The sequence below is a fragment of the Gobius niger genome, assembly GCF_951799975.1.
Source record: "Gobius niger genome assembly, chromosome: 12".
Lineage (NCBI taxonomy): Eukaryota > Metazoa > Chordata > Actinopteri > Gobiiformes > Gobiidae > Gobius > Gobius niger.
The window spans coordinates 16845127-16856980 of record NC_136863.1 but is presented as its reverse complement, the minus strand read 5'-3'; the positions used below and the strand labels follow the sequence as shown (position 1 = coordinate 16856980).

The 11854-nt window shown below is 39.5% G+C and overlaps 1 protein-coding gene across 1 annotated transcript; it reads left to right on the top strand.

Annotated features, from left to right (window-relative positions):
• Positions 1–1586: 1586 nt before the first annotated feature.
• phaf1 (phagosome assembly factor 1) lies at positions 1587–11515 on the top strand. The gene is made up of 16 exons (XM_079567912.1): positions 1587–2783; positions 2885–2967; positions 3105–3188; positions 3351–3394; positions 3600–3679; positions 3806–3900; positions 5081–5145; positions 5403–5515; positions 5683–5816; positions 5901–5984; positions 6625–6707; positions 6783–6826; positions 6904–6953; positions 7564–7622; positions 7841–7913; positions 7984–11515. The coding sequence occupies exons 1-16, from the start codon at positions 2720–2722 to the stop codon at positions 8074–8076; spliced, it is 1248 nt and encodes a 415-aa protein (XP_079424038.1). The 5' UTR covers positions 1587–2719; the 3' UTR covers positions 8077–11515.
• The last annotated feature ends 339 nt before the right edge of the window (positions 11516–11854 follow it).

The following is an 11854-nucleotide window of genomic DNA, read 5'->3' as shown; positions in this document are numbered from 1 at the left end:
AGATGCTCTAAATAACACAATTCATATTATTTCCAAGTACTTAAACATGCAGTAATGAAAGTCAACAGTGGTTTATTTCCTTGTTACAGCACTAGTGTGATGAAATGTTGTTACTTTGTTATCTTATTATTTTGTCTGTGTGAAAGTCATGATGTTTACTTTTTAAAGCCTATGCTTTCTCAACTCTATGTATTCAATTTCCTTTCAACTAAACTAGCAGTGGTTTTGTATATACTGTAGATGAGATAAAATGTCTGAAAAGCATGGAAATGTTTGCTTTTGTTTTAGCGTCTTTCATTTCTGCTATTAATATTGTTAATAATATGATAATGAAACCCCTCGTCACACAACTGATCTTCAGTTAGAAGCTCAAATAGTTTCCAGTTGCTTTGTGTGCACGCTGCATTGGCGCATCTACAACCATTTGGAGCTTTGTGTGTTTGTAAGCCTTGTGTTGTAACATTTTATAAAAGTCAATCTGCCTTTTGTGGTAATGGAAAAGTAAATTAAAAAGTGCAAAACCAACAGCAGTGTTTATGCGTGTTTTATTGTGGTTTTCATGAAATCTTCGGTCCTGTCTTGTTTTGACCTACATTGAAACTGTGAGTTTTTGTTTGAAAGAAGCAGATTCATTGGCCCGAATCGTAGATACAAAGGCTGCTTAAATTTAAGTACTCATTTGTTAGTTCTGTTGTTGGAATACCCCATCAAAGTAATCCAACTGATTACTCCTAAAGGTACCCTGGTTACTTCTTTGGTTACTTTATTTGAAAAGTAATCTTATTAAAGATTCATGCCCGACTGTGGCAAGGTAGCACAGTGGTTAGTACTTGTGCTTCACAGCAAAATGGTCCCAGGTTCGATTCCCACCTGGACGTCTGCCCTATGCTATCTAGTTCATATGTTTCTAAACTGTTTATTTTAAATATTTGAATGGATTTCACAAATTACTAGGCCTATATGCTGTTTTACACTCAAAAATATATTTATATTAGAAGCCTTTTTCTTTTTAATTTCATCTTGAAATCATCTGGGGACCCAAACTCAGAGCCACCTTATCCAACGGGCAGGGGCTGAAGCCCAGGGGCCTACCATAGTCAAGGGCCTATATCAGAACTAAGGGGGGAGAAAAAAGAATTGGTGATTTGTTGATTTTCATGTCAATTACTTCGCTTTGCCGCATGACTAACCATATGAGATGATTGTGCTGCGCTCCTATGTACCTGGAGTAGGCCCGCCCTACCTGGCCCAGAGGGATGCATGTAGGGCAGTGGTTCTCAACCTGGGGGGGTCGGGACCCCCAAAGGGGTCGCGAGACAAGTTGGGGGGGGGCACCAGAATCTGTTGATAAAATATATATTTTTATTAGCATATATCTAATACTTTATTGTAGCATGTGTGTGCTATTTTACCAGAGTGCCATTATTTGTGGGGGCCTACAATTCTGTTTAAACCCCGGGGTCTATGGTCTAAAAATTCGACATTTTATTATTTATTAATTCTTAATTCTTGTTCTCGCGCTGTGTGAGTTTTGAACGCAGTCAGCTGACCACACGCGTCACTGCGGACGTGTGTCGTGCAGCGGAAGTGGAGTGATCAGCTGATCGTGCTGTTGTTGATGCCTGAAGTTGCTGTTGTTTGGACACTGTGTCTTATCTGCTGCTGCCACAGAGGACACTTAAAACCACACAAAGGGACACCGTGGGGATTGATCTTCAGATAGTTTAAGAGTAACAAGGATATTGTTTTATCGCAGCGACTTACATTTTGCGCATTAGCGACAAGTGAGCTAGCTCGCTCTAAGCTTGAACCTCGGTCAAAGAAGGCAAAACAACCGACGTACCTTTGTTCTCCCTATCGTGTGTCTGTGCAAAAGCAGTGCTATTTTATTCGCCTTGGGTGTGTAATTTATTTCTCTTGTGCCAGTAATTAATATTTATCGTTTGTTGTAACTTTCTGAAGCGACAGCTAGCACTAGCCAACTGTATCGGTTAACGCTAGCTCGTTACGTGTGTCTTGTTGTCAAGCTTTGTTGCTTTCGTAACTCTCGACTCTCACAGATAACAAAAATAATATTTTGTTTCGGCACTTTGTTTGTCCTACAGTGTTGTGTTACAGTTGTTATTCGCTGTGACTATTCTTTTGTATTGCCTCGAGTCGGGACAGTGTTGTGTGACTGTTTTATAGCATCGTTTACAAATATGGAATAGTTGTTGTGTCGAACAAATTTTAGTCCATTTCAGTGTGATTTAGTGTTATTTTTAGCGCAATTAATTTGACAATTTCCGTCCATTTTAACTGGCACAAACTGGCATTAGGTCAAGGGACAGCTGGCCTTGAGCGTTTATGGTTTGCTCACAGATTGCGTAATTTGTTTATGTGCGATCTTTTGGCAGCAACGTGTAACGCTGTTGTATTTTACAAGTCTGGCTGTGTCAGGAGTTGCTTTTGATTATTTTTATTTTTTCGTCTACCATCTTGTTTTGGTGTTGTCTGGAGTGCCAGGTGGAGTACATGGCCTGTGATTTTGTGGTCTGTCTGCATTTAAGCAAGTAGCACTCTAATGACGTTGGAATAGCTTAGGAAATAATCGTAACTTTCATTATGAAATAAAAGGTCGCCAGGCTGAGCTGGAATTGTGATCAAAAGGTAATAAAAGAGGGTCCTTCACTGGGTCCCATTGTGTCTTGAAGTGTGTAATCTGCAGCACTACTTGCCAATGCTGGATCTGGAGGTGGTCCCTGAAAGATCACTTGGAAATGAACAATGGGAATTTGCCTTAGGTAATTTTTATTTATTTATCTAAAAGCCATTGTTTGTAATGTTGTCTCATATAGCTATTACATGTATATATATTCATTTTCTAAATTGGATCTGTTTGTAGGGATGCCATTGGCCCAGGCCATCTCTATTCTCCAGAAACACTGCCGCATCATTAAAAATGTCCAGGTGCTATACAGTGAACAGGTGGGAACACAACACACTGCATTTTAAAAGATGACTTCTTTTAGACCCTTTATTGATTATTTTGATGCTAACTGGAGCTCTCTGTGTAGCGATTCTTCCAAACTGTGTAAATCAATTTGTTTGCTATCTCCCTTCAGCTACCACTTAGTCATGACCTTATACTGAACTTGACTCAGGATGGAATTAAACTGCTGTTTGATGCCACAAATCAAAGACTCAAGGTAGAAATACTTATATGGATTTTTTGCAATGAGGACTAGCTTTTTTTAGCCACATGTTAAATTATCTTTAAATGTGCCAGTTTACATTGCATTGTTAAGCTAAGCTACTGTATGTGTGAAATTATTTTTAGTTACTTATGTGCCTTTGTTCTGTTCTCACAGGTCATTGAAGTGTACGACCTTAGTAAAGTCAAGTTGAAATACTGGTATGTATTGGCATTCATTCATTCAATATTTAGCAGGTGCATATTAATGGTAAACAGTTTAATGTTAGAAACATACTATACACTATATATACAACAAATGGCTTTTTGAACTTGAACCAACTAACATGTATGTTGGTCAATTTAGCTAATAGAGCATGGCTTTTTCAAACTTCATGCAAACTGGATGTGTTCGTTTGCTTTTCAGTGGAGTGCATTTCAACTCTCAAGCCATTGCTCCTACGATAGAGCAAATAGACCAGTCGTTTGGAGCCACACACCCTGGAGGTAACTTACAAACCTTCACTCAGGACCTGCCACGCTTTTGTTCTGGATAATCTTGTTCTCCAGTTTTGAAAACTGCTTTTGTAAACATATTGCATCTGCGAAATAACTTTATTTTTAAATTTACAGTTTACAATGCGGTGGAGCAGTTGTTCCATCTTAATTTCCGCGGCCTGTCCTTCTCTTTTCAACTGGACTCATGGAACGAAGCTCCCAAATATGAGGTGAGCACGTTGTTGATTAGTTTGTCACTTCAGGTCAGCAGTACAGAGGTTCAAGACAAATCCTGGAGAAGATGGTTCAATTGTGGATGAAGGCTTTGGCCAGTAATGTTGTGGTCAATGTGATTGTGTTTAGGTCTGTTAGTAATTCATTTTAATGACCTCCCATGAATTACTATCAAAGGTGGGTAGAGTAGCCACAAATAGTTCCTCAAAACATAAATTACTGTAAAGATCCTAAAAGAATGCAGGAAAATTGCAGAAAAAATACATGTAAACAACAAGGTGCACAAGACTAATACTAATCTATTTTATAGATCAAATTGAAGCATTTGCCACTTAAATATTTACTCACTGTGGAAAAAGGTTTACTCAAGTACACGTTCCTGACTGAGTAAATGTAACTGAGTACTACCTGCCTCTGATAACTATTCTTTATTTCTGATAAACTGAAACTGAAACACCTGACAAAGTCTGCAGTACAAAATGCACGGCTTTATGCAGACAGATGGAAACAGACAGAACAGTCTGCATGATGTGTAAACACATGAACATTGTCAGTGCTCCTCTAACATGCTGTTGTCAATTTTATATGGTGTAATTACTTAATAGTTGCTATAATTCTATACTCCGTCAGTCAGTGGAGCAGAATTATTTTAGTTTGCCTTGATTATGCCACTTGTTTAGGACCACACATATATTATTTGTGGTCATACCGCCTTTGCGATGCCCAATCCCGTCAGACCTTGGAAGCTAAGCAGGGAAGGGCCTGGTCGGTACTTGGATGGGAGACCGTTTAGTAACACCAGGAAGCCTAGCGAATGGAGTGAGTGAGTGTTGGTGGTGGTCGGAGGGGCCGATGGCGCAGACTGGTTGCCTCGCTTCCGTCAGTCTACCCCAGGGCAGCTGTGGCTACAATAGTAGCTTACCACCACCAAGTATGGAGTGAATGAATAGTGCAATGTAAAGCGTCTTTGAGTGTCCAGAAAAGCGCTATATAAAACTGATGCATTATTATTATTATAGGTAGGTGCTCTTGTAAAGAGAACAGCAAAAACATATGTTCGTCCTCGATCAATGACTGAACAATTGCCTTGATTTTGATTAAGCATTGAAGTGTATTCTAGTCCTCTACTATAAATAGTTTTACACTAATTTGAATGTGGGTTTAACCTCTCTGCAGATTCCTCATGGGGCCATGGTGAAAAGGATGCACATTTATACTGGAAACAATCTGCAGGAAACTAGGTATAACATTCAAACAAAGTAGAACGCAAAATTACACTCCATGTATGTGACGCAGGCTTTACCAACACAAAATGTCCTTGATTGTCACTTGTTGCACCCTGTCTGTTTTCTCACAGCGCCATAATTGGGGCTGTTGCTGATTTAGATTCACTATTAATATATTTTAAAATGAACTGTCCAAGTATAAAAAACAAAAGCAAGGCTGTGAAATCATGTCAGTCTTGAATTAGAAACCAATCCCTGTTTCAATTCCCCAGAGCACCAGCGATGCCGTTGGCTTGTTTCCTTGGTAACATCTATGCAGAGTGCGTGGATGTTGTGCGAGACCAGGCTGGACCCCTGGGGCTTAAACTCCGCCTCCTCACTGCAGGTGACATATGTCTTTGTGCCTCTTCATAAATGGTTGGCAGTGACTGTAGCACACCCACAACATGTCACTGAGGATTTCCCACTCTGCCACAGTCTGATTTATGTACTTCTTTAGCACTGGATCACCACCAATGTGTTCTTTATAGCAACATGTCCATGTGTGTGCAGGCTGCGGACCTGGTGTCATGGCCGACTCCAAAGTCCGCTGTTTCGAGAGAAACATCTTTTTTGGTGATTCCTGTCAGGATGTGCTGGGGGCTTTGGGTTCACCACACAAAGTCTTCTATAAATCAGAGGACAAGGTATTGATTTTTTTGTCTGTACAAACTTTACAGAAGTGGCCATTCAAAAGAAAGTGATACAAAATGTGCTAATTTGCTTTTCAGATGAAGATCCACTCTCCGTCACCTCACAAGCAGGTTCCTTCAAAATGTAACGACTACTTCTTCAACTACTTTACCCTGGGAGTGGTATGTACCCCTTGTTTATTGTGCAAACAAAATCTTAAACAAAGATTCTTCTTTATATGTTCAGTCATTTTAAAGTGTCAGTCAGTGTCCTCAGTGATTTGAAGAATAAACCATGCTAATGAGTCAGATCCAGAACAGAATCCTACACAGCTTGTTTTTTTATGATTATCACAATAGTTTTTCTTTCACTGCTTCCTCTTTTAGCAACAGCCTGTCCCTTTAAAATTTGAGTAACACCTTTACATTGTGTATTAAGTACACAATGTAAATAAAGTATAGTATAGTGTTGTGTTTTATTTTCATTCTCTGCAGGATCTTTAGTATAACATTAAACCAAAGCATAGTTTATTCCTGATTTTTTTTTTCTGGTTAGTTAAGTGGCCTCCGTTAGGATGGCATTTGGCTTATCATTTGGCTTATCATTTGCTTATCTTTGTGTTGCTACTGGCGGCACTATCTTGTCTGTCCAGTGGTGTTTTGAAAGTGCCCAGTCAAGCCATGATCAGATAGTTGATATCAGCTGAAGCTCTGAGCCTACATACCTCTGCCTCTTTCTGCTCTTTACTCGCCTGCTGTGTGTCAGAGATAGGACTGACTCTATCTTGCCAAACATGGTACATTAAGAGTAATCTTCTTTCAGGATATCCTGTTTGATTCCACCACTCACCTAGTGAAAAAGTTTGTCCTCCATACTAACTTTCCTGGACACTACAACTTCAACATGTGAGTAAAGATACATTCAATATCTCAGCTATTACAACACTGGCCAAACCTCATGTTTGTTTTGGGTCATTTTAGATATCATCGGTGTGACTTTAAAATTCCAATTGTCATCAAAAAAGGTGAGTTGAGTCAATAGTAACACATAGACCGACAAAACAAGGTTTCGAAGTTCTTCAAATGAGCCTTTGTGTTTCAGAGGGATCTGCATCACAGACTGAGGACTGCATTTTGACCACCTTCAGCAAGGTCAGTCATGGCACCATAGGCACTGATTTTCTACTTAATATTAATGAAATCCCAGTTATGAAGTGCAAAGACCAAGGTTTTGTTTGTTTTGTAATTAAAGCAGTACTAAGTAACTTGTTTACCTTAATAAATCCTTTCTGTAGTCCCTCTGGGGGTAATACAAGTGTTGATGGGATGATTGGGGGGTCTTTCATCTCCCCCTGGTGTCTCTGGCCAGAAAACTACACTTGCAACATTCCCAGCGCCGCGTCAGAGTCACCAATACACACTAATGGAATCACGAAGACGAAGCTAGCAGGCTAACGGGCAAAGTTAACAGCAGGCTCGTGCCACTTAAACAGTATTTACAGCCAAGTTTGAGTGAAAAAAATGGTGTCCATTGTGTAATTGGATGAACAATATCTCTCTCCCTTTGTCTTTTCTGTCAGCGTAGTATTTACTCTCAGAGTAAAAAAAAACGCAACATGCTACGACACCTGCAGTGGCGCTTCTGACCTCTAGGGGCATGAGTTACTTGGTACTGCTTTAAAAAAAAAAAAAAGCATAATATCCCTGCTTTAAACAAATTACTGCAATAACAGCAAAATCCTCTAAACATTTTTTGTTTCAGTGGGATCAGATTCAAGAACTGTTAGGACATCCGATGGAAAAACCTGTTGTGCTCCATAGGTAAATATAGTTCAAGTTCATTAATGAGTGTTCAGCAATGTGTGCTCAATGAATAAAGATAAATAAGTCCCCAGATACAAGTACTCAGCCCTGTTATTTGGTAAACCGATTACTTTAATATATACAGTTTTTTTTTAAATATTTGAAGTCTAAATGGAGCTACACTGATAACGTTTTGAGGTGTAGTATATATAATATAGATATTGTGTGATCCACAGGTCTTCATCAGCAAACAACACCAACCCATTTGGCTCCACCTTCTGTTTTGGACTGCAAAGGATGATCTTTGAGGTGATGTATTTACAAAGTCCTCTGTACTTTGAATCATCAGTCCGATCTAACAAAGGGCTTCTCTACTCAGGTGATGCAGAATAACCACATAGCATCTGTCACTCTGTACGGTGCTCCACGGACCAGCTCGCCCCGGCCCGAGTCCAGCAGCAGTTCCCACTGATGACATCAAACCAGTGCTTTCTTCGACTAAACTTCCAGTCCTGCGATTTTTTTACTTAGCAGATCTACATGGCCAATTGTTTCTCACCATCCACCACGTGAAAATGAAAGCGCGTTCAGACCAGTTGCTTCTGCTCCGCTTTTGGTCTCACTGAAGCAACTGTTGGAGATCGTCTAATTATAGTTTTATGGAAGTGTTCAAATGCTGCAAAAGATGCTTTCATGTTCTCGCGGAAGGTGACCATCACTATAGCATTTACTAAACCAGCATTCAATTACAAGAGCATAGAAATATTGAGTCCAGATGTGAAGAAAACTTGATATCAACAAAACTGCCAGAAGACCTTCAAACCACCTGTCTTCCTACCACAACTCCTGGTCATATGTCGCCTTCAAGATTCAGACGAGCTTAGTTCCAAGCAGCCGAACTCATTCAGCGCGACACTGGACTGCAACAGCGTGTGATTTTATTGGAGAGTAACCACACACTCAGGGTCGGAGAGAAAGAAACGTAGCCAGACTAAAACCACTTTTGGCCAGTGTGAGGCGATGTGGAGCCCAGAGGAAAGCCTGTTGGGAAAGTCTCAGCATTTCTGTTAACTTGTCTCTTTATTCACTATGAACTGCCACGGCTCTAGTCTCGCTCATACACAAAACACGTAAGCTACACAAGCAATGCATATGATTTCAATAGACGCATTAAGCATTTCATCTGTTTAGGTAATTGCATCAATGTTGGCAGTCAGTGACAGGCAGAAGACACACATGGACTTGGCAGAATGAAAAATAACACAAGCACAAGTTTAGTAACCTGTTCAGTTCCTCATTACTGACCTTATCCTTCTGCGAGGGCCTAAGCATTATGTCTTTGCAATAGAGCATGTCCATATTGTCAATTTTAAACCTCATTTTGCACTAAAACACACTTTAACTTGATTACTTAGAAATGGATCTGTGGACATTTCTAATACAGTAAAATGTGTTTCTTTTTGTTTAGATGAGAGCACTTCGTCCTCAGTGTTACAGCTTTTCATTTTTACATGCACTTTTGGTTATCGTGTTTGCAGTCCCTCTCTCATCTGCATTAATTGTTTGTCTGATTGCCAAATGCTACAGCCAAAGATACTTCAGGATGACATCTGTCCTCACCGTCGCCGATACTGTATGTATGCATTGTCACTTAATGCTCACACAAATGCACAGAAACTGGAGTTTCGTGTGGATTTGCAGGCATTGTGTTCTGTTATCTTCATGTCAAGGGTCATCATCATACGTCATCACTGCCTGGGATGTAGGCTTCTAGTATTTCGAATATTTAACCATCTGTCATCCACCCTGCATTTCCTTCCCTCCAAATTAGTAATTCATTTGTACCATTTTAATAAACAACATTAGAAAATAATACACAATATACAGTGCTGGCTTTGATGCAGGTTTCACTATTCTATTCTGTACATGTAAATGTCCAAAGGTTGAAGTCTGAGCCTGCACACAAAATGACACATTTAAATATGGGTGTCCTTGGTCTAAAAAAAAACCTTTTTCTCTCCTCATGCATTTGTGTTCTGGCTATGACTTAACCATAGTGTACAGTAGTTGTAAATAAGTGTGTGCTCCTGTTGTGATGGCCTGTCAGTGTAACTTTTGTATCTTTGGACCAACAGCTGACCTGAGCTTTGGCTCTCCCTGTCTAAATCCATTTGATAAAGTGTGCTGACCTTTTTTTTTCTCTCTTGAAATTATTGCTCAACCAAGAGCCACTTACACTGCTACTGTAGATCTACATGTTCATATCAGAGCCTCACCATGTTCAAGTATGGACTGCTTGGAACCATGAAGTCGTGGCTCCAGTTGGAGTTATATTAGCAGTAAAGTTGAGAATGGTGGAGCTATGAGCTACAGCAGTTTCAGAATATAACCCTCGAACTGCTTGTAATTTGGCTGTGACTTTTATAGATTTTGTCTCTGGAGTTAATAGAACAACAAAGTGAAAACATGCTTTTAATGCAGGTGAATTTGTGAGGGAAAAAATAACTGTTGTGCCTCATCTCCCACTGAGCCTGTTTCTGTAAAAAGCAATCTCCTTATCTCCTGAGAATGCATGTGAACTGCATTGTTGTACAGTGTACTGTATGTGCGTGTGTCACACAGCAGTGTTAGCTCAAGTGATGTCCTAGCAGCAGTTTTCTTCTGTAATCTGTTAGCTGCATAAAAAAGCATTTGGAGGGGTTTTTCCAAAAGGGGGCTATGGTGGAGGTTCAGTAGCTTTTTACTCTCAAAGCTCACTGTGATTTTGTAATGTATTGCTTCAGGAGCTGTGGGGCTGCCGGGCTTTAAATAATAAAAAAAAAAAAACATAGCATGGAGTAATCACTATGGGAATGCTGCTTTTGTAGCTTTTGGCAATTTTGATATACTGCATTGAAAGATCTTGCATCTTCTCTTTTCTTCCAGTACACAGATTTCTCAGTCTGTGTACTGGATTGACTCTCACTTATTGAATTTACGTTAACACACATGGATGGGCTCGGCTGAGCCAAGTTTCTGTCCACTGTGAAACTTTCAAATGGTAGTGTTTGTCCCACTTCGGTCAGCCCAGCCCAGCATAAGAACGACAGTGATGCAATGTGTTTAGGAAAATGGGGAGTGGTGGGTAATGAGTATCGCCCCAAACTCAGGTGACCATATCATACCCTTGTTTTTCTACTGAAGCTGAAAAACGAGTGACTCCGGGGTCTGTGTGGCTGATTGAGATGAGTGACTGTGTTATTTGTAATAGCTTTCCGTTCTGTGTAAAAATAAGATCATGTTAATGCCTTGTTTCTTATATTAATATTTCTTCTTGCTTCATGTTCTGTTGTTCCTTACTTCCCAGACTATTGTTTTGTGACCATATAGTTTAAGCCTGTTTCTGGAAATAGGACAGATACACCTAATTAAAACTTGTGAAATTCATTGAGATGTGGCATTTTATATTTTGAATACAATACCTTTGTGTATGCCGAACTTAGTTATTTAGCATGTCCACTGAAACAGTGGCTACAATAGTGCAATGAGAATGTTGGACGCAGGCTGCAAGCTTTATCGGTGTCGAGATGGCAGCGCCATCCTTAGTCAAAATAACGTTTTAAATCGATGAACTCATGTTTCATAACAAAGTTCATTTGTGTACAACAAGGATGTGACAACCAATAAAAAACAAAAATTCATACAAAAGTCTGTTTTTCACAGCATTTTTACACTGTCTTGTTTCGCATGCACCAGTCTTTCTTGTAAACACTGATTTTCCCTCAGCAGCTGGTTCTTATTAGGATTCAGTTGTTTTCCATGTCTCTGCAGAGGAAGCAGTATACCAACTGCATCTAACAAAACTACAGATCACATGCACAGAACATTGCAACATCATGTGTTAAATGAGGTAAGGTTTGGCCAAATAACCCCACCAGTCACCACAGGAATCATACACAACTGATAATTGCGCACAACGATGTGAGGATCATATACACTTTCAAATTCAATGTCTTTTAACAATCCATATCAAACCAGTTTACTCACAGCATGACTATTTTAGTTTCATCTGGACTTGGGCTGAAACAACTAATCAAACTATTTTAGTAATCAATTAATGTTTTATGGTAAACACTCTTGTCACTCAAAACAAGAACATTTCATATTTTTGATGATTTCTTTTTTTTAAGTTAGGGGTAGTAGTGTTTTGTACAATCCAATCAGAAAGCAGAATTGGCACTAAGGGCCTCTTACAAACATTCACTTTAAGT